This window comes from Myotis lucifugus, unplaced genomic scaffold, assembly GCF_000147115.1.
Source record: "Myotis lucifugus unplaced genomic scaffold, Myoluc2.0 scaffold_226, whole genome shotgun sequence".
NCBI lineage: Eukaryota > Metazoa > Chordata > Mammalia > Chiroptera > Vespertilionidae > Myotis > Myotis lucifugus.
This window is the reverse complement of record NW_005871274.1, coordinates 20,495-42,950: the sequence shown is the minus strand read 5'-3', so window position 1 is coordinate 42,950 and position 22,456 is coordinate 20,495. Positions and strand designations below refer to the sequence as shown.

General features: G+C 43.5%; 1 protein-coding gene across 2 annotated transcripts in view; it reads left to right on the top strand.

The window, feature by feature from the left end:
• The window catches only part of FBXW8 (F-box and WD repeat domain containing 8), a 106,390-nt gene that overhangs the window by 63,653 nt on the left and 20,281 nt on the right, over positions 1–22,456 (top strand). For both annotated transcript variants that reach the window (XM_006098248.3, XM_023762002.1), the window contains exons 6-7: positions 4,731–4,927; positions 8,049–8,255. In XM_006098248.3, coding sequence (XP_006098310.1) covers positions 4,731–4,927; positions 8,049–8,255 — 404 coding nt within the window. The remainder of the gene's footprint in view (positions 1–4,730; positions 4,928–8,048; positions 8,256–22,456) is intronic.

Sequence of the window (22,456 nt, the reverse complement as noted above, 5' to 3'; positions counted from 1 at the left end):
CAGTGTGAGTTTTGTGTTGTGAGAATAGGGATCATGACCTTTTTATGTTCCCCCATGTGCGATGCTGGGTGGATGCCACTAGACCAGGGGTGGGCAAACTTTTTGACTCGAGGGCCACAATGGGTTCTTAAACTGGACCGGAGGGCCGGAACAAAAGCATGGATGGAGTGTTTGTGTGAACTAATATAAATTCAAAGTAAACATCATTACATAAAAGAGTACGGTCTTTTTTTTTTTTTTTAGTTTAATTCATTTCAAACGGGCCGGATGTGGCCCGCGGGCTGTAGTTTGCCCACGGCTACACTAGAGTGTCAGCTGCATGCAGGCAGGGACTTCTTTGCTTTGTTTTGATGTGTGCACTGTGGTTTTCCAGTATCTAGGATCGTGGCTGGCCCAGAGCAGGGCTCAGCAGGTACTCGTTGAATGTGTTGTTGCATTAATTTATTTTTGGCTACATATTGGTTCACGTGAATGATAATCTGCGACATTGCTATAAAATAGTCTTATAATTCAAGTTTTTACTGTTCCAAGTATTTGAGGTTGTAAAACTAGCCATGACATAACTCTACAACTAACCAGTCAGCTGATGATAAAATTAGCTTTCACTCAAACATCCCTCCCTGTTGGCTGCTGTGTCTGTTCCTGCCCACCTTGCCCATGTGTTTTTGGGTCAAATATCCAACAGAATAGTTGCAAAGTGAAGTTGCAAATCTTACAAAAGCTGTAGGATTTAATAAAATGATATTGCAGGAGCACTGGAAGTGGTAATTACTCTGATAAATAACAATTGGCTTTTTTCCTTTACTTAAGTCTTTTTAAAAGATAATCGTCTGTTTATGTAAAAATAACAGCAGTGTATGTGGGGTTTATAACATGTAGAAATAAAAAGTATGACAACAGTAGCACAAAGCCTGGGAGGGAGGAGATGGAAGTAGCTGCTGGGAAGTTCTTACATGTGAGAGGTGGTGTGATATCATGAAGGTAGACTGCGGTAAGTTACAGGTGTATGTTAAAATCCTAAAGCAACCACTGAAATAACACAGCAAAGGGTTTGGCTAATAAGTCAACAAAGGAATTAAAACAGAAAAAGAGTTAGGGAAGGTGCAAAGAACAAATGGGACAAATAGAAAAATGGTAGGTTAAGCCCATTTTTACCAATAATCACATTAAAGATAAATAGTTAAACACACCAGTTAATAGCAAGACCAACCATATGCCATTTATAAGAAACTCACTTTAAATATAAAGACATGGCAAAGCAAAAAGACAAAAAATATAATCCAAAGAATGCTGGAGTGGCTCTGTCAGGTTCAGACAAAGTAGATTTCAGAGCAAAGAGTATAACCAGGGATAGAGGATGTTCATATAATAAAGGGTCAATTCATCAAGAGGACATAACAGTCCTAAATTTTATGCACCATAAAGTGGTCCTGGAGGACTGTGCAGATGACACTGGCACCATTAACAAGTGAGGATCTGACCAAGTTCTACACTTAGCAGTTGAAATAGAGAAAATAACGAAGATGATGGCACAATAGGCATTCAGAGAGAATTAAATGGATGGAGCCCTGGAATGTATTTTCCAAAAAGACCCTTCTTAGGATAGCTCTGTGAAACTCAACCTGTGGGGAAGCCCATTTTATTGCATACAAGTCTGTTGGAAAAATGATGCCAACAAAACCAATACTTGATTAATAATGAAAAATGTGTTTATAGATAAACTCCATGTGTGCTTAGAGTGAGCTGTGGTTGAATAACTTCCACACTTGGCAGAACACAGGGTGAGTTGACGTCAGTTACTCATCGATCTCATAGTTATTTTATGCACTTGTAAATGCAGCTGCTCATCCTACACGTTTCTAGCTAAATTCCAGCCCAGCCTCATCGTGTACCCAGTGGCTTTGGACACTTGCTTAACCACTCGGAGCTTCTGTCTCTTCTCTTTTGTAAAGTGAGGATAAGGATGGATGCTCCTCCCAAGACAAAGTGAGCACTGGATGAAAGTAGATGACAGTGTCTGCACGTTTGAAAGTTCCTTGCAAGTAGCAACTTTCATTTCTCTCTACTCCTGATTGTGATGTCTCCCAACAAATGCCACGCGGAAACATTTGGAAGAGGCGCATCTTGGAATGCGCCTGTCTCCTATTTTGTGTGCAGAGCCATTGGTGTTTTCTGCTGCATGTCTGTTTCTTCTGAGTCAGGAGGGAAAGAATTTACCAGAATATTTGCCAGGGAATGTGTTATGGAGCCTTTGTGATCTGCTTATCCCCCAAGTTTATCATAATTCTTGTACTTCAGATATTGAGCATCCTATTTTACATATGAAGCAACATTTAACTCAAAAGCTCTGCTTTGGTTTGTAATCACCTACTTAAGTCTACTGACAGTTTGAAAGTCTGGCAAAGCAACCCAAAGGTATTATTTTCTTCTGACTATATTTATTTACTGCTGAAGCATACTTCACAGTGAGTTTGTAAGTTCAAGTCATTTATTGTTTAAAGACAAAAGTACAAGCAAGAAAAAAGAAAGATGGGAAGATGGATCACAGAGAAGAAACATGAGCAGCTACATCTGTTTTAGGTAGTAGGAAGCTGTAGATAATAGGACTGGATTTATGGATGAGCAATAGAGGAAATCAGTGTTATTAGATTAAAAACGCTTTATACACAGCAGGAACTGTAGAATACATAAAAATAAATGATTGGTCTTCTCCAGCATTTTATGTGGTTTATCTCCTTTAATCTACCCTCAGCCCTGGGTAGTAGGTAATGTTATCTTCAGTTTTACAGGTGAGGAAACAGGCTCACTGCTTTATGTAACTCACCCAAGGCCTTCAGCTGGCGAGCAGTGGAGCTGGATTTGAACTCAACGAAATAGCCACGGACTGTGTTATCGCCACAGATTGTTTCTGTGAATTTTGAAAAAATAAAATCAGTTGGAATTGGAACAAACCATTATCCAGCATCTACAGAAAGTAATTCTTTTCTTGGGTAAACCTTTGAGGGGAAAGAACTAGCTTGGGGTCATAAAGAAGAAATGATTTGGTGAGAAAAAAGAATCAATGGCATTGCAAATACAGAAAAGTGTATATACCTGCAGGGGACTGAAAGTTCCTGTAGACCGCTGGTTCTCAAACTCAAGCTTTCACTCCGGTTGAAAATTTGCTTTTCTAACAAGCCCCGGGGATCCTGATGGTCCTGGGCCCGCCCACTTGGAGAGCAGTGCCGTAGACAGTTTGAGAAAGGTGGAGACATGGCCAGTGTGTGTAAGAGGACTTCATCTGGGTAGCAGCAGTCAAGGTGCTGGGGTGAGGGTGGATTATAAAATCAGTTTTTAACCAGTGCAGCAAAGTCAAGCTCGGGTTTTTACAACTGTGCATGACCAGGGGGGTCTAGAAGAAGGAGGTGGTGAGGAAGGATGTAAACTACTTTTAATGGCTGGCGTCTGGAGAAGGGTCTGGCCCAGAACAGGTGCTCAGTGGTTATTTGTTGCACAAATGAGTGGACAAGAAGAAGAATGAGTTAACTCCATATGTTAGCACTACTCAGCAATTAATTCTTCTTAGGTTTCTCTCATGAAAACATATTTTAAAAATTTAACTTCTTGGTAAAGATAGTTTTTGGAAAACATTTTAGTATGTACAAGGAGGTAACAGGAAACTTCCCTCCTGCTCTTCTTCCTTCCCTCTGGTTTCTTTCCTTAGAGGCCAGTTACCATTAATAGTTTCTTGTGTGTCCTTCCAGGATATTCCATTTGTGTGTGTGTGTGTGTGTGTAAATTTTTTAAGACACAAGAACAGTGTAACGTACTATACTACTATTTGTTCTTTACTTTTTTTCATTTAACAGTATATTTTGTTGATCATTTCATATAGCTTATATAAGGCTGACTCAGTCTTTTTTAACTGGTCATTTTATTTAAATTACAAAGTATGGAGGTGGCATTATTTAAGTAGCTCTCTATTTATGGACATTTAAAACTTGCAATCTTTTGAACTAATTAAAAGCAGTACAGTGACTAGCCTATATACATTTGTAATTTCGTAAATATTATCTAATCGCCTTCAAAGTGGGTGAATTAGTTTACATCCCCACCAACAATTTGAGAGCGCATTTCCCTGAATTCTCAACAACAAAATACTTTATGAAATATTTTATCTTTGTCAATATGACTGATAAAAATGGTATTATAGTTTTTATTTATCTTTTTCTAATTGAGTGGATTTTTACGTTTTTTTATGTTTGAGTCAGTTGTGTTTCTTTTTCTGTGAACAGTATACTCCTGTCCTTCACTCACTTTTCAGTTGCTTTTTTTTCTTAGTGAATCTTAGAAGCCCTCTATATATAACTAGTGGCCTGGTGCATGAAATTTGTGCACGGGTAGGACCCCTAGGCTTGGCCAATAATCAGGGCCGATCAGGTTCCCTGCCTCCCTGCCTTCTCCTTCCCTCGCTCCCCCCACTCCCCCCACTGCTGCTGCTGCTGGTTGCCCGCCATGTTCCACGCCGCCCCCTGGTGGTCAGTGCATATCATAGCGAGCGATCGAACTCTTGGTCGAACTCCCGAGGGAACAAATTGCATATTAGCCTTTTATTATATAGGATAGAAATTGGTTCTTTGTTATATGTGATGCAAATATTTTATTCATTTTTAAATTTTCTTTACATTAAACAATTGTTATTTTATAATTACATTGAAGTAGCTATCTACATACTTTTTTTTTCTACATAGGATTTCTTAATATTTGGGATCTAAGGACTGGAAAGTATCCTATTCACCGCTTTGAGCATGATGCAAGAATACAGGCACTAGCCCTCAGCCAGGAAGATGCCACTGTTGCCACGGCTTCTGCTTTCGATGTTGTGATGTTGCATCCCAATGAGGAAGGATATTGGCAAATAGCTGCAGAATTCGAAGTTCAGAAACTGGTGAGCTTTTAGTCTGGTCATTTTATTTTTCATTCTTAGAACCTCTGAATCTAATATAAACAAATAGTAATGATGTGGGAAGCTCCCATTCACTCAGGACTCCCTGTGGGCCTCACATCCATAAATCTCACCATTGCCTTGCGAAATAGGTACTATCATTTTCCCTGTTTACCAAGAAGCCAAGAGAAACTTAGAGCAGTGACTGGACCAGCCCCAGCCTCACAGCCAGGAAGTGTGATTCGGACCCAGGGCTCACTTCAGGGCTAGAGTGTCTCATTGCCATGGTCCTCATCCGCTTTCACAGGACGTCCACCCCTTGGAATCTAAGGTCAGCTTCTGGCCTCATACAGAAGTGAAAATGAGTTCAGTGACATTATCCCAGTCCTTATGGCAAGGAGGGTTCCATCCTCAGCTTTCTTCACCCCAAGTTTTTTTACCTGGAAGTAAAAGTAGCTCCTGTGTGAAAATAGGTAGAAGTCGGTGTCTTGTTCCAGGACGTCACGTGTGAAGCTGAGCCAGCCGTAAAGAGTTCTTCACGTGGAGCTTGCTTCTAAGTTCAGTTGTACGTGAGCCTCTGCATTCTAAGGGTAGCAGGTGATTTGCTGGTAGAAGGAAGTTTAAATCTGTGCTGAATTCCGGTTTAATTTAAACAAACCTGATTTTGGCACTAGTAGGAGAGTGAACAGAAGAGCCAACATTGAAGAATAAATTGATGGCCTGACCTGGAACAAATCCTCTTCCTCTCCCTTTCCTCCTGGTGAGAATCTTATTAGACTGAATAACTAAAAAGCCGCGTGTTACTGCCTCACCTCCATAAGCTGCTTGTCCCTCTAATGAGCCAGTCTCAGCAGTTCGGGTCTAGTGTTCCCCCAAACTGCCTGCGGCTGTTCTCCCATCTTGGGTTTTATTAGAAAAATGTGAAAGAACCATATTTGTTTGTTTTCACAACTTCTATCGTGCTTATTATCTGGTCTTTGACTAAAGAACACTGTAGAATGGCAACAATTATATGAACTCAGACAATTACTTAAGATGTGAGTCCTTCTATAAAATGTAAATCCTGCCTTGGCAATCAGTGGCATCCTGGCACAGACTGGATGCTTTTTGAAGTAGTGTTACAGCTCCCAGCAGTGGCCCAGCCACTGCCAATCAGAGCGTCTTGGTCTGTCCAAAATCCAACATGAAGATGAAATTACACGGCTGGGCTGAGGATGTCAGTCTTAGGAAAGTAAGAAATGGTTTTTAGACTGGAGAGAGGGAGCAAGCTGGAGGCGGGTGCTGTAACACTTTATGTGTTATTTCTCACCCTGCGTGCGGGGTGGCCACAGGCTGCCTTGTCACTGGCAGGCACCCCTGGCCTAGAGCGATGGGTCCTTTTGTCTTCCCCAGATAGGCTCCCCCATTCGCAGTGGCAGCGTTCCCGTGTTTGTGATGTCAGCCTAGAACATCAGCCTTTGTGATGGGCCCTGGGCTTTGGACGAGGGGCCGAGGATTAGCAGAGCCACCCAGATGTTCACTCTCTGTCTCCAGCTCCCCTGGACGGCCCTCAGCATTCAGGCTTTGGACTCAGTTATCTTGTTTCAGGGCAATACTGTCCTTTTACACCGTGGATTTTCATAATTGAATGGCTTGGCTCACCTGTTGGCGCGCTCTCAGAATTTACTCAGGGAGGTGAGAACCAGTGGTAAACTACACTGGGGGAGTGCGCCACTCAGGGATCTAGAAAAGCACATTATTCTTGAAGGGACCTCCCCTACACATGCAGATTAGAGAAGGGCCTGGCACAAAAAGGCTGTTGGTCGTGGCCTTCCTGCTCCCGATGGCATTGAAGCCTGGAGAGAGCAGGTAACTCAGATATTTCTAACCTTTTAGCAACGCAGTTTTGGTGTTTGCACAGATGTTAAAATGTGATTTTTGCCCATTTGGAACTGAGTGAATTTTATTCAGTTTCTGGTTTAAAGATACTTTTGAATAACTATTACACCTGCATGGGTTCAGAATTTAAAAGATCCAATAAAGTTTACAGTGAGTAACATTTCCACCCCATCCCTCAACTCTTCCCTCTTTGAAAGCAGCCATGATTAGAAGATTTATGCACGTACAAGCCAAGTACATCACACCCTTCCTCTGCCCACATGCACACACGTTAGCACACTGGGAATCCGTTACCTTGCTTCCTTGCTCTCTGCCCAAATGAGTATCAGTTCATGAAGACTGTCTTCATGCTTTTGCCCAAGACTGCGTGGTATTTCAGCGCAAATATGGACTGTCAGTTATTTATAGTCCGTTTAGCATTTTCCAGTTTTTAGTGATGAAAAAGTAAAGCTTTAGCCAATAACCTGTACACATGGTTTTGATTAATGCAAGTTTATTTGTATGGAAAGTCCTGGAAGGAACTTGCTGGGTCAGAGCCTAAGTGCATTTGACATTGTGGAAAGTGTTGCCGATTTCCCTCTATAGCAGCAGTTCTCAACCTGTGGGTCACGACCCCTTTGGGGGTCGAACGACCCTTTCACAGGGGTCGCCTAAGACCATTGGAAAATACATATATAATTACATATTGTTTTTGTGATTAATCACTATGCTTTAATTATGTTCAATTTCTAACAATGAAAATACATCCTGCATATCAGATATTTACATGACGATTCATAACAGTAGCAAAATTACAGTTATGAAGTAGCAACGAAAATAATTTTATGGTTGGGGGTCACCACAACATGAGGAACTGTATTAAAGGGTCGCGGCATTAGGAAGGTTGAGAACCACCGCTCTATAGACATTGGACCAGATTACATCCCACCAACCGTAGGGGGACCCATCATGTGGTTGTCCCCTTCACTTCCAGGCCAGTGTCTCAGCAGACAATGTGATCTTTACTGGTATGACAGGTGAAAATGGTACCTCGGTGAATTTTTACTTTATATTTTTCTTATTAGGAGTGTATTGTGTTTCTTTAAGAACTGTGTGTCATTTCCTGTGAACTGCCCCTTTACCCGTCTTTTTCTGTGGAGTTGCTGGTCTTCTCATTGACATGTAGCGTGAACTATATACTTTCTGACCAAGTCAGGATGAACTGTATGTGGAACCTGAAGGACTAAATAACCCTTATCCTTTCCAGGTTGACTACCTTGAAATAGTTCCAGATACCGAAAGGTACCCTGTGGCAGTGGCCACTGCTGGAGATCTGGTGTACCTGCTAAAGGCTGACGACTCCGCCAGAACCCTCCACCACGTCTACGGGCAGCCCGTCACCTGTCTGGATGTCTCGGCCAACCAGGCTGCTTTTGGAGTGAAGAGTCTAGGATGGGTGCACGAAGGAAACAAGGTACAAATAGCAAGACATGCAATTAACAAAATAGAACATCAGTTTTTATTTTTTAGAAGGCAATTTAAAAAATCAAAGCTCCAAGATGTAGTTGGGAAATAGATATTTAGCATGGCAAAAGAATTCAAGCACTTGAAAAGGATATGAGGTGAAAAGAATTGTTTCTTTTTTCCTCCTTTTCCCCAACCCCACTCCACAGACAAAACTGATAATTTCTAATAGATATCTATCTAGAATATAGGTACATTTATACACCGGAAAACATGCCTTTATAGAAAAAAGGTTGCAGCAAAATTTATATTCTCACCAACAGTGCATAAAAGTACCTCTGATACTCTGAGCCAGAAGCAGGGAGAAAAGTTTTTAATTGAAATTCTTTGCATGATTACTAAATGTAATCACTACCTAGCGTTTTACTATCCTGACTGTAGGCCAAGTACTTAGTCTGAAAAGTCTTAAAGTTGATTTATGGAAGTCTCTTTCTCCTCCAGTGGGGTCAGGGGGGAGAGGGATCAAGTTTTATTTTGTTTTCCCTTCAGTGTGCCTTCTCTCAACCCCCTGGCAGTGGTGTGGTCCCAGGAAGAAACTTCTCTGCGCATTGGCTCCTCTGGCAGCTCCTCCTGAGGACAGAGGCCTTCTCCATGGCACTATTGTGGCCTGCTGCCCCATGTGGCCTGAAGCAGGCTGCTTAACCCTCCGTATGCCTCAGTGTCCTCATTTGTTTTTAAACATATTCTTATTGATTTCAGAAAAGAAGGGAGAGGGAGAGAGAGAAACATCAATGATGAGAGAGAATCATTGATTGGCTGCCTTCTGCATGCCCCCTCCTGGGGATCAAGGCCACAACCCAGGCATGTGCCCTTGACCAGAATCAAACCCGGGACCCTTCAGTCCGCGGGATGATGCTCTATCCACAAAGCCAAACCGGCTAGGGCTCAGTTTCCTCACTTGCAAAAGGGGGCTCATAACAGTACCTACACCATAGAATTACCAGATTAAATGAAAACATGTCTGTAAAGCTTTAAGCATCATGCCTGGCGTGTGACAGTTAATCATCACTGTGTGCCTCCTGGTATTTCTACCAGTCGTAGTTCAATGCTGGCCTCCGTTTGTGATTTTTTTTTACAGTTTCCCCTAACATGTAAGTCATCTGTAAGGTCAGGTCTCATTTATCAGGTGTTCACTGATTTTGCAACTTAGTAGGTACTCAAAGATTTGAAGCGTCCTGGATTCTAATTATGTTCTTCATCCAGTAAGATAGATAAGGCACTAGAAAGGCCTGTGGCTTCCTGCAGCCTCACTGAGAGAAGGGCCTCCCTTTGTGCTGGAGGAGTGCATATGTCAGCATCTGTCGGCTGACAAGTCTGCGATGCTCTAACTCCTGTGTTTTGTCTTCCTAGGAAGTGGGGGAAGGGGACAGCAATTGCTTTCTGAAGGCGGTTTCCTTTCTAGGGCTTTAAAAAAACTTTCTTTTCCGATCCCTGGTGAGCTCATTTGTTGAGAGAAGAAAGACTGCGGATTTGCTTTCTAATTTTTCATCCATTATGCTTTCAGGTTTGGGTTATCTCATTTATTTCTCAAGTCTCAGTGTAGTGAGGGGATAGAGATACGTAATACTAGCCTGGTTAAAACTTTCCATATTTTCAATAAATTTTTCATCTGGCAGATCCTATTTCTCTTTGACTTATCTAAGTAGATTTATTTCTATACAGTCTTATATTTTGATACAATCATAGTGGATATATTTGAGAGACCAGTTAAAGGGAGAGTTCAGCACAAAATCATACTGGGAGCATCCTTTAGATATCGATGGTACGGAGGCACTTTTGTGGATGCCTCTGAAAATTTCCAACCCAATTAAAAGCATTAATTATAAGAATCTGCTTATTAATACCTTAATTTTATGGAAATTTATTTTAAAATGTGTTCTCTCAAATAACTTGTTACTGGTATTTTCACTGCTATTTTAAAATTAAAAGTGGAAGTAAATTTGCTACAGAATTGGTTGAAGCATCCTTTGAAATCTGACAGTAGCAGTTAGTTACCCAAATATTTTGTGCGCACAACAGCAAGCCTTCAAACACTTGTGGGTGGCTGGCTGGTTGTTGTTAGTAATAACTTTGTGTCGAGATGTTTCTCCAACATGAATGCCACCCACTCGAATGTGAGGGAAGCCAAGCTTTTGTCTATGAAACTTCCCTTATTTTTGCAGAGGCAGGACTCTCCATCTGATTGTGTTTAATGGGTTTTCTGCTTCCTCAGAAGAACCTGCATTTTTAAGAAACGTAATTGTCCTGGAACAGCTCTGTGTGCGCTAAGCCATGTCATCCTGCTGCTGTCCTAGGATGTCGTGTCGTAACTCCCAGGGAGCTGCATGGGTGGTGCTCAGGGCTGCTCTGCTGTGAGCGCCGTTTGGCTGTGTCTGTGCTGGGCTTGCAGCGTGTGTCCCGGCACGTTTGATTAGGTTGGTGTCAGACTATTAGCGGTAGAGTTTGCCTGGAGCTACGTCCACATGGGGGTTTGTGTCTGCGCCTCTGGCCTGTGTAACTCGGAATCAGATGAAGGCTTTATGAGAACAGAGAGTTTGGCTTATCTTCGTTTGTACCTGATACAGAGCTGGGGCTTAGCTGGAGTCCATTATTGATTAACTGTGATAAAAACAGACAGCGAAGTCCAAATGTTGATATAAAATACATTTGCGTTGGGAACCGCAGTTTCTCTAGCCTGTAGAAGTGCTCCAGAGGTGATTTTTGTATAGTTGGAGGATATCCTTGCCCCGTACGATGATCGCATTAGCATTTTATAGGCACCACAGCTGTCAGAGCATCAAATAATAATGGTTCAAGTCCATCCACTCATAGATCCAGCTAGCCAGCCATCGTGTGCGCGTTCAGCACAGAGAGCCACAGAGCACCAGTTGTGTTCCTGGCACTGGGGTGTGAAACAGCCTCACGCACAGATTTCAGCAAACTGGTGCTTGTCAAGTAACCCAGCTCTGTCAATAAACAGTTTTCCAAGGAAATGAGACCAAGTAAGGTAGCAAAACGCACCTATTGAACCTTAAGAAAAGGCCTGTGAATACAGCTGGTTTGATCCTTTCCAGCTCCGTGTGTTCCGGGACCAGAGAGAGTTCGTGCTCTGCACATCTCCGTTGCTTATGCACAGAACTTCCCAGACTTTTGAATTTAGAGGCCAGGACTAGGGACCCCACTTGGAATCGCCAGCATTTTCTTTGCCCAAGTAAAGTCGTAGAAAAAATGGCCATTGTCTATTTTCACTTTTTGTTAAAAGATCAGATTTTTAAACATAGTTTTTTGTGTGTGTTTTTTAAAGAATAATTTAAAACGAGGTAATGCATTCACCCGATTCAGAAATCAACAGATCTGACAAGGAAGGGTGTGCAGTGGGATGGCCCCTCCCCACTCCTTTCAACCTGCCACCCAGTTTCTTTTCCTGGAGGCAAGTCAGTGTTGTTAGTTTCATGTACATCCTTCCAGAGATATTTTATGCACATGTAAGCAAATTACCTAGATATACCCTCAGTCCCCTCTTTTTTAAAAATGCAAATGGTAAAATACTATATTGTTGTTCTGCACCTTGCTTTTTCCTGCAACAAAACTTCTTAAAGATCATTTCACCCTGGTGTTTGGATATTGTTTTGTTTTGCTGTTTGCAATGTTATGGTCCCGCACCTGTGGATGGAGCTTGATGAGTTCGGCTAGCCCCCTCTAGATGTATGCTACATTGCTCCCTGTCTTTTGCTGCTGTGAACCACACTTGGCCCACATGAATGTGTTTATAGGGTTAGTTCCTCCGAGTGGACTTGCTGAGTGAAAGGGGTCCATGCCTTTTTTATTTTGATGGCTGTTGCCTCTATGGTGGCATCCCTGGGAAAGTGGCAGGTGGCAGTACACCCCATTTCCCTGGCAGTTCCTGGACATCTTTTCTCTCACAGGCTTTACAGAAAGATCACAACAAAGTGAGGCCAGAGGACTATACAGAGGTCTGTCTGCTCTTACTGTTCAGTAAATTATTTTGTAGCTCTGCTACTTAGGATGAGTGATGGGTTCATTTCAAATCACATGGCTTTACCTAGAACAGCGGTTCTCAACCTGTGGGTCGAGACCCCTTTGGGGGGTCGAACGACCCTTTCACAGGGGTCGCCTAAGACCATCAGAAAACACATATAATTACATATTGTTTTTGTGATTAACCCTTTGAGTGCCAACCAATATCCTAGGAACTATGCTAAAATTGCCAAGGCATTTTTGCTGATTTTACAGCAGTTTAGGAAAAAAATTATGAATCGCAAGTAAATGAAGTTACATATTCAAAAACTTAAGGAAACCTTTACTACATTGACATATTTAGCAATATCATCATCACTAATAAAAGCAGACTTAGAACTGGACGCCATTTCGAAGCTTTGATAGCGCTCCCGGCACTTTTGGCGAAAGACAGGAGGAGCGCGATCATGCTCCCCGGCACTCTAAGGGTTAATCACTATGCTTTAATTATGTTCAATTTGTAACAATGAAATTGGGGGTCACCACCACATGAGGAACTGTATTAAAGGGCCTCGGCATTAGGAAGGTTGAGAACCACTGACCTAGAACCAGTGCAGTGGGACTGTGGGACTAACAGCCCTCTCAGGCCCCGTCAGGTGGGGAGGAGCTGCAACACGCACTGATATGTGTGTCCTTCTTGGCTTAGTCGGTGCCATTTGAAGGAGAGTCCGTGGTTCCTCTAAGGTGGTGAGCCAACTCGCCTCTTTTAGGTAAAATGAAGAGGGGTGGGCACGTGACCTCTGGGCTTCTGTCCAGCATCCACGTTCCGTGAATTCCGGATGAAGTGATTAGGTGGTAGAAACTTCCTACTTTACCTGCCGAGTTGTGTTGAGCTGCTCCCCCATTGGAACTGCTGGGTGACTGAAGGCTTCTGAAATGGGCCGAGGAATCCATCACCCTACTCTTCTCTAACGAGACCTCCCCAAGGGCGATGTTTATTGCTGATAGAAATGATTGGGCAGGAACTTGGAACTTCTTCATCACTTCCTATGTCCTGCGGGCCAGGGGTATGTGGTGAGAAGGCCTCCTCACAGGTCTTTGCTTTCAATACTACTTAGCAATGGCCTGCTTCCTCCCGCTGCAGTGCAGAAATCCGTGTCAAGTCCGCCCTAGCCCTCTGTGCCCAAACACCCCTTTGTGATGTGTTTCTATGTCTCATATTTTCTGAATCTGTCAAAAATGCTTCCACCAATGAAAACGTGTATGATACCATATCATTAATTCTTTTGCTGCCTGAATTAAATTTTGCTCTCAGATGTGGAGGGTTAGAAGGTAGAATTGCCTCATTTAAGAGCATTATGTTGACGACGAGTCTCATGCCTCATAAAGGAAGAGAGAGACCCACTTAGGGCTCTTAGCATCATTCTATGTATTTGGACATATTTCCTAATTTAGTTTGGAAGTACTTGGCATTCAGTGGCAGGTTGTATTTAGCAGCACGCGGCGCACATCGTAATCAGGGGGATGCGAGTGAAGTAATCCTGAGGCTGGGATGTGTTTGACAAGGACGCTGCCTGCCTTGGCGCTGCTGCCTCAGCTTACATCACGCTGGAAAATAATTGCTAACGTCTCTTATGGTAATCATTCCCTTCACACGGACGTGGAAACACTCTGGATTGGTTGCTTGCACTCGTCACGAGTTGAAATAACTGTCTGGGAGAACGCTTGGAATCAGACACGCAGTGCTCACGGATTCCGACCACATTCTCCCATTCCTACCCCGAATGTGCAGCCCACCTCTGCTTTTGTTCTAGGTTCCATTCCAGAGAAGAATGAAAAACTCGGTCTTTTACACGCAGGGTGAATAATTTAAAATGGAAAGTTCACAAAGTATATGCCTCATTTCCTTTTCACTTTCTCCTTAAACCTTTAAAATGTTTTATCTTCACTTTCTTCTTAGAGAAGTTTAGGAAGATAGTCCTTTGAGACCAGTTTTCTAGATTATTGAGTGATGCTGACTACCAGAAGGATTCATTTTTGTTGCCTAGGTTACTGTCATTGCTAATGACTATTTATTGAACACATGCTATATGCTAGATTTCTGATTGGCACTGGAAACATGGAGATGAATCCAGAATGACATCTGCCTTAGGGCTCTCAGCCTTGTGTTCCTCAGCAACTTAGCAATTTGTATTACTTCCTCCACATTGAGATGGACATCAGGTCACAGGGAGCCCTTCACAGCAGTTTGCTGAATTCCAAAGTGATGAAATTATACAGATAAATTGATGAGGATTGAACATTCAGAGGATTGTTTTAATACTAGAACATGGTTTAGTATTAAAACGATATCAGTAAGTGATATAATTGTTAGTGTAATTTCACAATACATGAAGTTCTCCTCCCGTGCTGAGTGAACCCCGAGACAGCTCACAGAACCCCCGGGTTACTCAGGACAGACAAGAAACCTCAACTGGGGACCTTTGAGGACCTGGCTACTCTGATCTTCCGTAACACGATGGCGATTCTGTGGGAAGCATTTCTTGGAATGCTGTCGCTGCTTAGGAAACTGAACATGCTCTAGGAGCCTGAACCACTCCTTTGCGAGAGTGATGACCTCGTAGAAAATAAATACAGGGAAAAGTATTTTCCACTAAGTCAAGGTAGTGGTGTAACCTTTGGGGATTGAGCCAGATAAACCTTCAGCAAGTTACTTACCTAGGAAAGGTAGGTCATGTGCTTGTTAGATACTGAGCACCAGTACCTCCCCATCCCCACTGGCTTTGGGGGCAGGTTAGAGTTCATCAGGAAAACCTGGGCAAGAAGGCAGTTCAGGCAGAGGCAATGGGCTTGGAGGACGGGTTCCCAGGGCGGGTTCCCAGGGGGTCCAGGAAGCAGCAGGGGGGTGATCCAGGCTGGCTGGAGCACAGGTACCCTGGCTGGTGTGGGAACTGTGCTCAAGTCATTTTGTAGGGATAGCTCCTGTGATTCTTCACCAGATTCATTTTCCCAAGAGCTGATTTGAAATAATGCATTTAGAATAGAAAGGGACAAGTCCGTTCAGCTTCCTGCAGAACCAGTGCGGTTGCTGAGTCACTTGGTGTAATAGCCTTGAGATGCAAACCCTTGTGGAGAGGGCTGGCTCTGTGCCTTAAATATCTTACGTCTGCATTCAGACTTGCATAGTATTTGTATACCAATGGCATTTGTATCATTTTCTAATTTTCAAAAACCATTGATCAGTATTCTTGAAGCTCTGAGCAAGCTCCCAAGACCATTACATTGAAGTGTATGCTGATCATTGCCTTTCTCTTGTTTGTCTTTTGAATTAAGCTTAGAATTTTATTTAGGGCCTACTTTTTCTAATGGCTTTCCCAATGATTTATGTGGAATTTCCATCCTGGTTCACCACTTCTCACCCATGGGAGACTGTGAACTTGGAGTTAGGCTTTGCTTTTGTTCCATTTTATGGATAGGCATGGCTTTGGTTTCTTCCTGCCAGGGCTCAAGAGCAAGTAGGTTTGTTAAAGAGTTAAAAGTCAGTTTGTTTTTCAGTTAATGAAGATCAAGGGGAGGGCTGTTGGGAATGTTTGCTTTTGCTCTATGAGTAAGAACACTAACACTGTAGAATAGGTTGCGTGCTTTGGATGTATATCCAGACAGCTACTATTTATAGTGTTCTTTATGTGCAAAGTGCAGCTAAGCATATGTCTGTGCTGGTACAGTCCTGCCCCTTAGGCAGTGCTAAAGGGGTGTTATGCCTCCGGGGTACGAAGGGGAGCCCATGGGTAGACTCTTTGCCCTACACCAGAGGTCCTCACTGCTCGCTGTCATTTTTCACGCTCCTCCATCAGCTGTCACTTGTTTTAGTTCTCTGGTGTTAGCCACATTCTATCTGTCCACCTCTGAGCCTTTGTCTGATCTAACTTGGGGCCAGACCAGCAGTTGCCAGGCTAGTGAATAGAAAATTGATATTCAAGCCAGTCTAATATCCTGAATTTCATACACAGTCATCTTTATATCACAGTCATCTCACATGTAATCTTCCCATTTTAAAAGTATTATTCAAGTTGCCTTTAATTTTCAAGAATTCATTTCATAATTTGCAGCCTCAGTCTTCCTCCCAATATAAAGTAGATTTAATACTAACTTTTTTTCTCCTGAGGGCCATGATTAGTTACGTCTCATTAATATTTGTGAAGCGCTTAGAAACTGTCCATGCTCTTTATTATGATGAGGCCTGTTGGGAGCATAAAAGGAGGCTGTGAGGATTTTCAGCTTCAGTCATACATTTGCATAGTAATTATAATCTTGTCATTGAACTAAACGCCGGGGCCGTGAGCACTCCTGCTCGTTTTAGTCTGCAGGAGCCAGTTCTCTTGTGGTCTCTTTTCTTATTCTAGCGCTAGGACAGAGATCGTCTGAGGAGGTTCCCGACGCCAAGCAAGAGCTTCTCTCACTCCACGGAGTGGACCTGCCTTCCCTGTTGTTTCCAGCACCGACGGGTGTGTGGTCGGGGAGCTGGGTTGTGTTTGCCTGCATTTGCACTGGAGCGTCCTCTTGCTCTCCGGGTTTCTTTCAGGCTTAGGTCACAATAGGTGTTGGTTTGGCCTCGCTCTGGTCCTTTGTAGACATCTGCCCACATCACAAAGCCCCCGAGTTTGGCACAGTCTGCGGTGATTGGCAGAGCCTTCCCGGGCAGAGTCCAGTCCTGGAACAGCGGGGGTTGCAGGTGCATTGGCACGTGGTGGTGGGCAACGCACACGGGCCTTGCCTACCCAGCGCCTGGCGATGCTCAGCAACACCGTCCCATCCCTGAAATATCTTGGCCTTGCGGGCTTGTCACTCCAATTAAAACTTAAACATGAAAGCAGCCCAGGCTGCCTCCCTTTGTGCTGCAGTTGAGCGTGGACGGTGCCAGAGCATATCATGGAAACTGTGAAGGGGGTGCTGTGTTTCAGGGGTCTGTGCTGTCGGGGGTCTGCTTCTTCCAGCTTTGCGTCTTGCTGGTGGCTGCTGCTAAGTGCACCTGAGAGGCAAGTTTTTGTTTGCCAACAGAAAGTCACCTTTGGGATGGTGGTGAAAGTCATTTTCCACATGTTCACAGATACGCCTGTTACCAGGCCTCACGCTCTCTGACTTATCTTTGGCAAGGACTTACAAAATAGTCTCTCTGGCTGATTGTCAAAAATTACATCATATCGGAGTAAACTGCTTTTAAATCAGACATCCATTATTCATGTATATTAACTGCTTTTTTATTTTTTTATTGGCTGTTTTGTGTATGATTTACTCTTTTCTCACTAGCTCCCCCTCCCTTCCAATTGTCTGTCTTTCTCGTTTTTTTAAATCTTAGCTCATCTGTGAATTTATAGGGGCTGTTCACTTATCTTTGTATGTCGACATCAATATGTGGACCCTGCATTTTTTGTAGTGAAATTTTTTTACATTTTGTGGGTCATATTTATGTTGGGTCAGAATAGCAGTTTGGGTTGTTTACTTGAGTAAAATCTACCCCAAGAATGGGAGGTCTTTTTCCTTTATTTAAAAAAAATGAGCATTATTAGTCTTGTACTTCAAGATCTGTACCAATGAAACTGTATCTCCCACTTCTGAATCATCTAAATATGTTGCTCTTGGTGGAAAGCAAATTGACTTACTGTGCTCATTTGCACGCATGGAGCACATCTTACTGTAAGGCCCGTTATCATTCTCCTATAATTGTAAGTACAGGCAGAGATGTGTAGCATTTATTTATTCTTTCGTCACATACATACTGAGTCTCTCCTGTGTGCCAAGCAGAGTACAGGTGTCCAAGGGTGCCTCCATTCACTCCAGACTCAGTGCTGGAGGGGTCCCCTGTGCACCTGCGTCCTCTGGTTGTGGTACATCGCCCTGAGTCAGGGCCCCCAGCTGCTTGGAATAATAGGGCAGGATACAGTCTGTTCTATTTCTTTAATCCCAAAGCAGCACTGTTGTTGTTGTATATAGTCAGTACTTGTATACTTTTATGCACGTTCACCTGAATCTTTGCTTACTATTCCTTTCAGCATGTCAGACCTTTTTTTTCTGGACTATCTTCCAAAAGCGTGTTCTTTAGAAGTTCCTTTAGTGAGAGCTCACTTCCCTTTCTGGATTTAGTGTTCTCTATTTGTTGTTGTTGTTATTTATTGATTTTAGAGAGAGAAAGGAAGGGGGAGAGAGAAAGATCAATTTGTTATTCCACTTATTTATGCATCCATTGGTTGATTCTTATATGTCCTGACCAGGGATCAAACCCACAACCGTGGCATATCAGGATGACACTGTAACCAACTGAGCTACCCGACCAGGCCACTGTCCTCCATTTTTGTAAATAAGTGTTCTTCATGTTTTAATTTTTTAAAAAAGTCTTTATTTCACCCTCATTCTAAGGCAGCTTCGCTAGTCCTTCATAACTCTAGGCTAACAGTCACTTTCTCTCAGCCCCTTGAAGAGATTAGTGGTTGTGACTTCCACTGATGCCACTGAGATGTTGGCTGTTGGTCTCATTGTCATTTCCTTCTACGGCTCTTTCTCTTTTGGCTGCTTTTAAGATCTTTTCCTTGTTTTTAATTTTCTGCGGTTTCACTCTAATGTCTCCTGAGTGTGGATTTAGTTTTACTTCTCCTGTTTGGGGTTTCTTATGCTTCCTTCCTTCAGTTGAAAATTCTCAGCCGTTGTTGAAGTTTTCCTCTCCCTCGTTTTCTGTTCTTTCTGTCTGGGCTCAGATTAGGTGTGTGTTAGACCAACACGTCTCCTCCGTGCTGTCCACAGCCCATTCATATCTTCTTTCCCCATCTCTCTGTGTTGCCTTCTAAACAATTTCTTAAAATCTACCTTACAATTCACAGAATTCTCTCTTGTGCTCTGTTTAATTACTTGTTTAACTCATTCATTAACCTTTTAATTTCTAGAGGTCTGCTTTTTTTAGAATTATTTAGTCATGTTTCTGTTTTTGACCCCTACCTTCTTTTACTTCTGTAAACATTCTCTTTATCTGATATCCTTGGAAGTGAATTCTTGTGTTTGTTTCCTGCCTGTCGCGTAGGATGAGGTGTTTCTTTCTGTATTTGGAGTCTGTTTTTGTTGTGAGCTCCTATTTGGCTGATGGTGATTGTAGATGTCCTAAGGGGCCTGGGTTGAGAGGGTCTTCCTCCTGAGAGTAGTTCTGCAGGTACCAGAGCACGTTACCAACCTGGAAGTACTTTAAACCGATGACTGGGCATGGGGTTTTGGCCTTGCAGGGAGCATACATTCAGCCTCTGAACCTGGGTGAGGGCGATGTGTGTTAGCACACCCCAGGGCAAACATTTTCTGTCCTGAGCCGAACCTGAGGCAGACCAGCGTCCGGGTAGGCTCTTTTCGCCAATGAACAGACCGTTTCCGCAGCTTGCTTTTTACTGGGTGTGCAGAGCCGTGCAAGGGCCCGCTCTGTGCAGAGGCCTCAGTCTGGTGTTCTGTTTGTGCTGGCGGGTGTCCCAGAGCACCCCCGCATGAGCGCTCTCTTCCCTTTCTGGGTTTAGTGTTCTCTATTTCTTGTTAGTTATTGATTTGAGGGGGGTGGCGGTGGGGAACAGGAACATTGATTTGTTATTCCACTTATTTATGCATCCATTGGTTGATTCTTATATGTCCTGACTGGGGATCGAACCCACAACCTTGGCATATCAGGATGACACTGTAACCAACTGAGCTACCCGACCAGGCCACTGTTCTCCTTTTTTGGCTCCTCAGAATTTTTCTGATTTCTTAGAACTTAAACAGATAGGTTGAAGGAATGTTTATTGATACTAAATCTTATCCAGCCTTTTTAGCATTTGTAAGCAGCAGGATTTTCCAGGCATTCTAGTCTGCCACATTTTCAGAACTGGACACAGTTTGGGGGGAGGGTGGGGGTTGTAGGATCTGGATATTATGGTTCTAGAATCTGGTTATTGTGGAACCTCCTTTCTTTGAGTAGGATGAAGTATTCCTTTGTACATGACAGTAGCAAGATTAGACATCCAGAAATTGGGGCGGGGGGGGGGGGGAGGAAGGGGCAGGTGTTAAGCAAAAAAAAGGAATGAGTATTTATTGTGTCCCAGATTGTGGTAAGCTCTGGGTTTCCCTGATTACGTGTACTGAGCAGTTGTCTATATACTGAGCACCGGGCACATGCTGCATCCTTAATCAAAGCTGCAAGAATGAATGATAGGATTGCTTTCACAAGGAACATATAGTCCCAGTCTAGGACAGCATTTTACACATGGCGGGCACTTGGTAACAGCCTCAGCTGACCTGCTAAATGAGTTTCCTTGGTGACGCTCCTAGCCCCAGTGCTGAAGAACCACAGGTCGGGGAGAGGTCAGAGGAAGCGAAGGCACAGTTTAAGGTGGCACCTTGGAAACCCCAGATGAAGGGTGTGGACATAAGTACCTTTGGCACTGACCAGAGGGAACGAGGTCTGTGTGCTGAGGGCACAGCGAGAGCACAACACAAGCTTGATAGGAATGGAAGACAGAGTGTGGGGGTTATTTGCTTTACTCTCTAGAATTTGGCTTCTTATTATGATTTCCCCCTCATAAGAGAAGAATATATGTGGTAGTGAGGGAGGCAGGTTATCAGGGATCAGAAAAGAAAGTAGGTAGACTGTGTCATCTCCAAGAATTTCAATCAATCCCCATGCCCTTTATTCTTCACTCTGCTTCAGTCCAGCTCAGCAGCTCTAGTCCTGTGCTCTGTCACTCCCTCCCTCTTTAGTGGCCGTATACAAGTTAGCTGCAGCTCACAAAGCTGCTTCAGTGCTGGGTCTCATAAGGAAGCCTTCTGGCCACTCCTACCCCTTCGGAAGGGCAGTGCTGGGGTGCGTAGCAGGTGAGCTGCTGCTCGGGTTGATACTGCGGTTCATGCAATGCCTTTGGCAGATAAGTGAGCATGAGGAAGACTATTTTTGTAAACTTAATCAAAGAAAACACAGGGGTTCCTTTCTTCATTCACCATCATCTGACCAAAAGTCGGAGGCTGCAAGGCTCTGTAATCTCTTCATGGCGATTTCTGCAAACATGTGGTTCCAGGTTATGGGGTCGGTAGCAGTCTTAGATTTAGGATGTGTTTGCAGTGCTAAATCCAGTTCTTCCTGTGTGAAGGAGGACGTTGGCCTGCCTTGAGCTCACCCCACTGCAGGGACAGTAGTTACTTCTCAGCTCTTCCCTTGAGGGTTTGGTTGGACAGCCAGTCCTGGGCACACTAAACGGTCTAGGCCACACCTGGAGGGTGCAGGGCCCTCCTGCACCAGGACAGTGACTGATGCTTCCCAGATGTTGGGCCTGTGGCTCCTTCCTGGCTCTACAGGGCTGTCCCTGCTGCTTACAACACCAGCTGCTAGGACATGGCTGTAAGGTGGGTCTCCTCAGAGAGGTGAGCCCCTCGTCTGCAGGAGCAGGACAGCTGGTGGCCGCGCACCAGCTGGCGGGGAGGTGGGTGGTTTCAGCTGGCAGCAGGTGGAGGCTTCTGCGCGTCATCCACCGTCCCTGTCATTCCAGTGCTCACTCCACTAAAGATGGTTAATAAATACTGTTGACTGGCTGTTGAGCGAATTACAGCATTATTTATTTTGTCTAAAAATTAGAAACAACCCAAATATCTACCAGTATGGAATTAAATATCCACAGAGAAATTCTATGCTGCCATTAAAAATAACAAGGTTTACCTATAGGTATTGACGGGGAAAGAACACTCATGGTATTTAGTAGGAAAACCAAATTGTAGAGCAATAGTCCCATTCATGGAAAAGAATAATTTCATACACACATACAGGGAGAGGGAGGAGACGGGTAGACACAAGACAGATGTGTATAGAAGAAGTTAGCAGTATAACACTAAGCTGTTCAAGTGGTTATCTCTGAGAGGTGGTTGCACAGGAGGTTACTGCTTTCATTATGTAATTCTGTTAGATTAACTTGAACAAAATTCAGAGTTAGGATTCTAAGACTAGAGTTTATGAAAATACTTTAAGATCCCTGAAGTTCTTTTCAAACAATGATTGCTTCCATCAGGTGCCTCTACATCTGCCTGGAAGCTAAGGAGAAAGCAAAACCACCCAGAATGCATCTCTCATAGTTATCTTTGCAAAATATATGCCACTCTTGACGTGATTTCACTGTTTTAGAAAGTTCTTGAAGAAGCATCTGACTC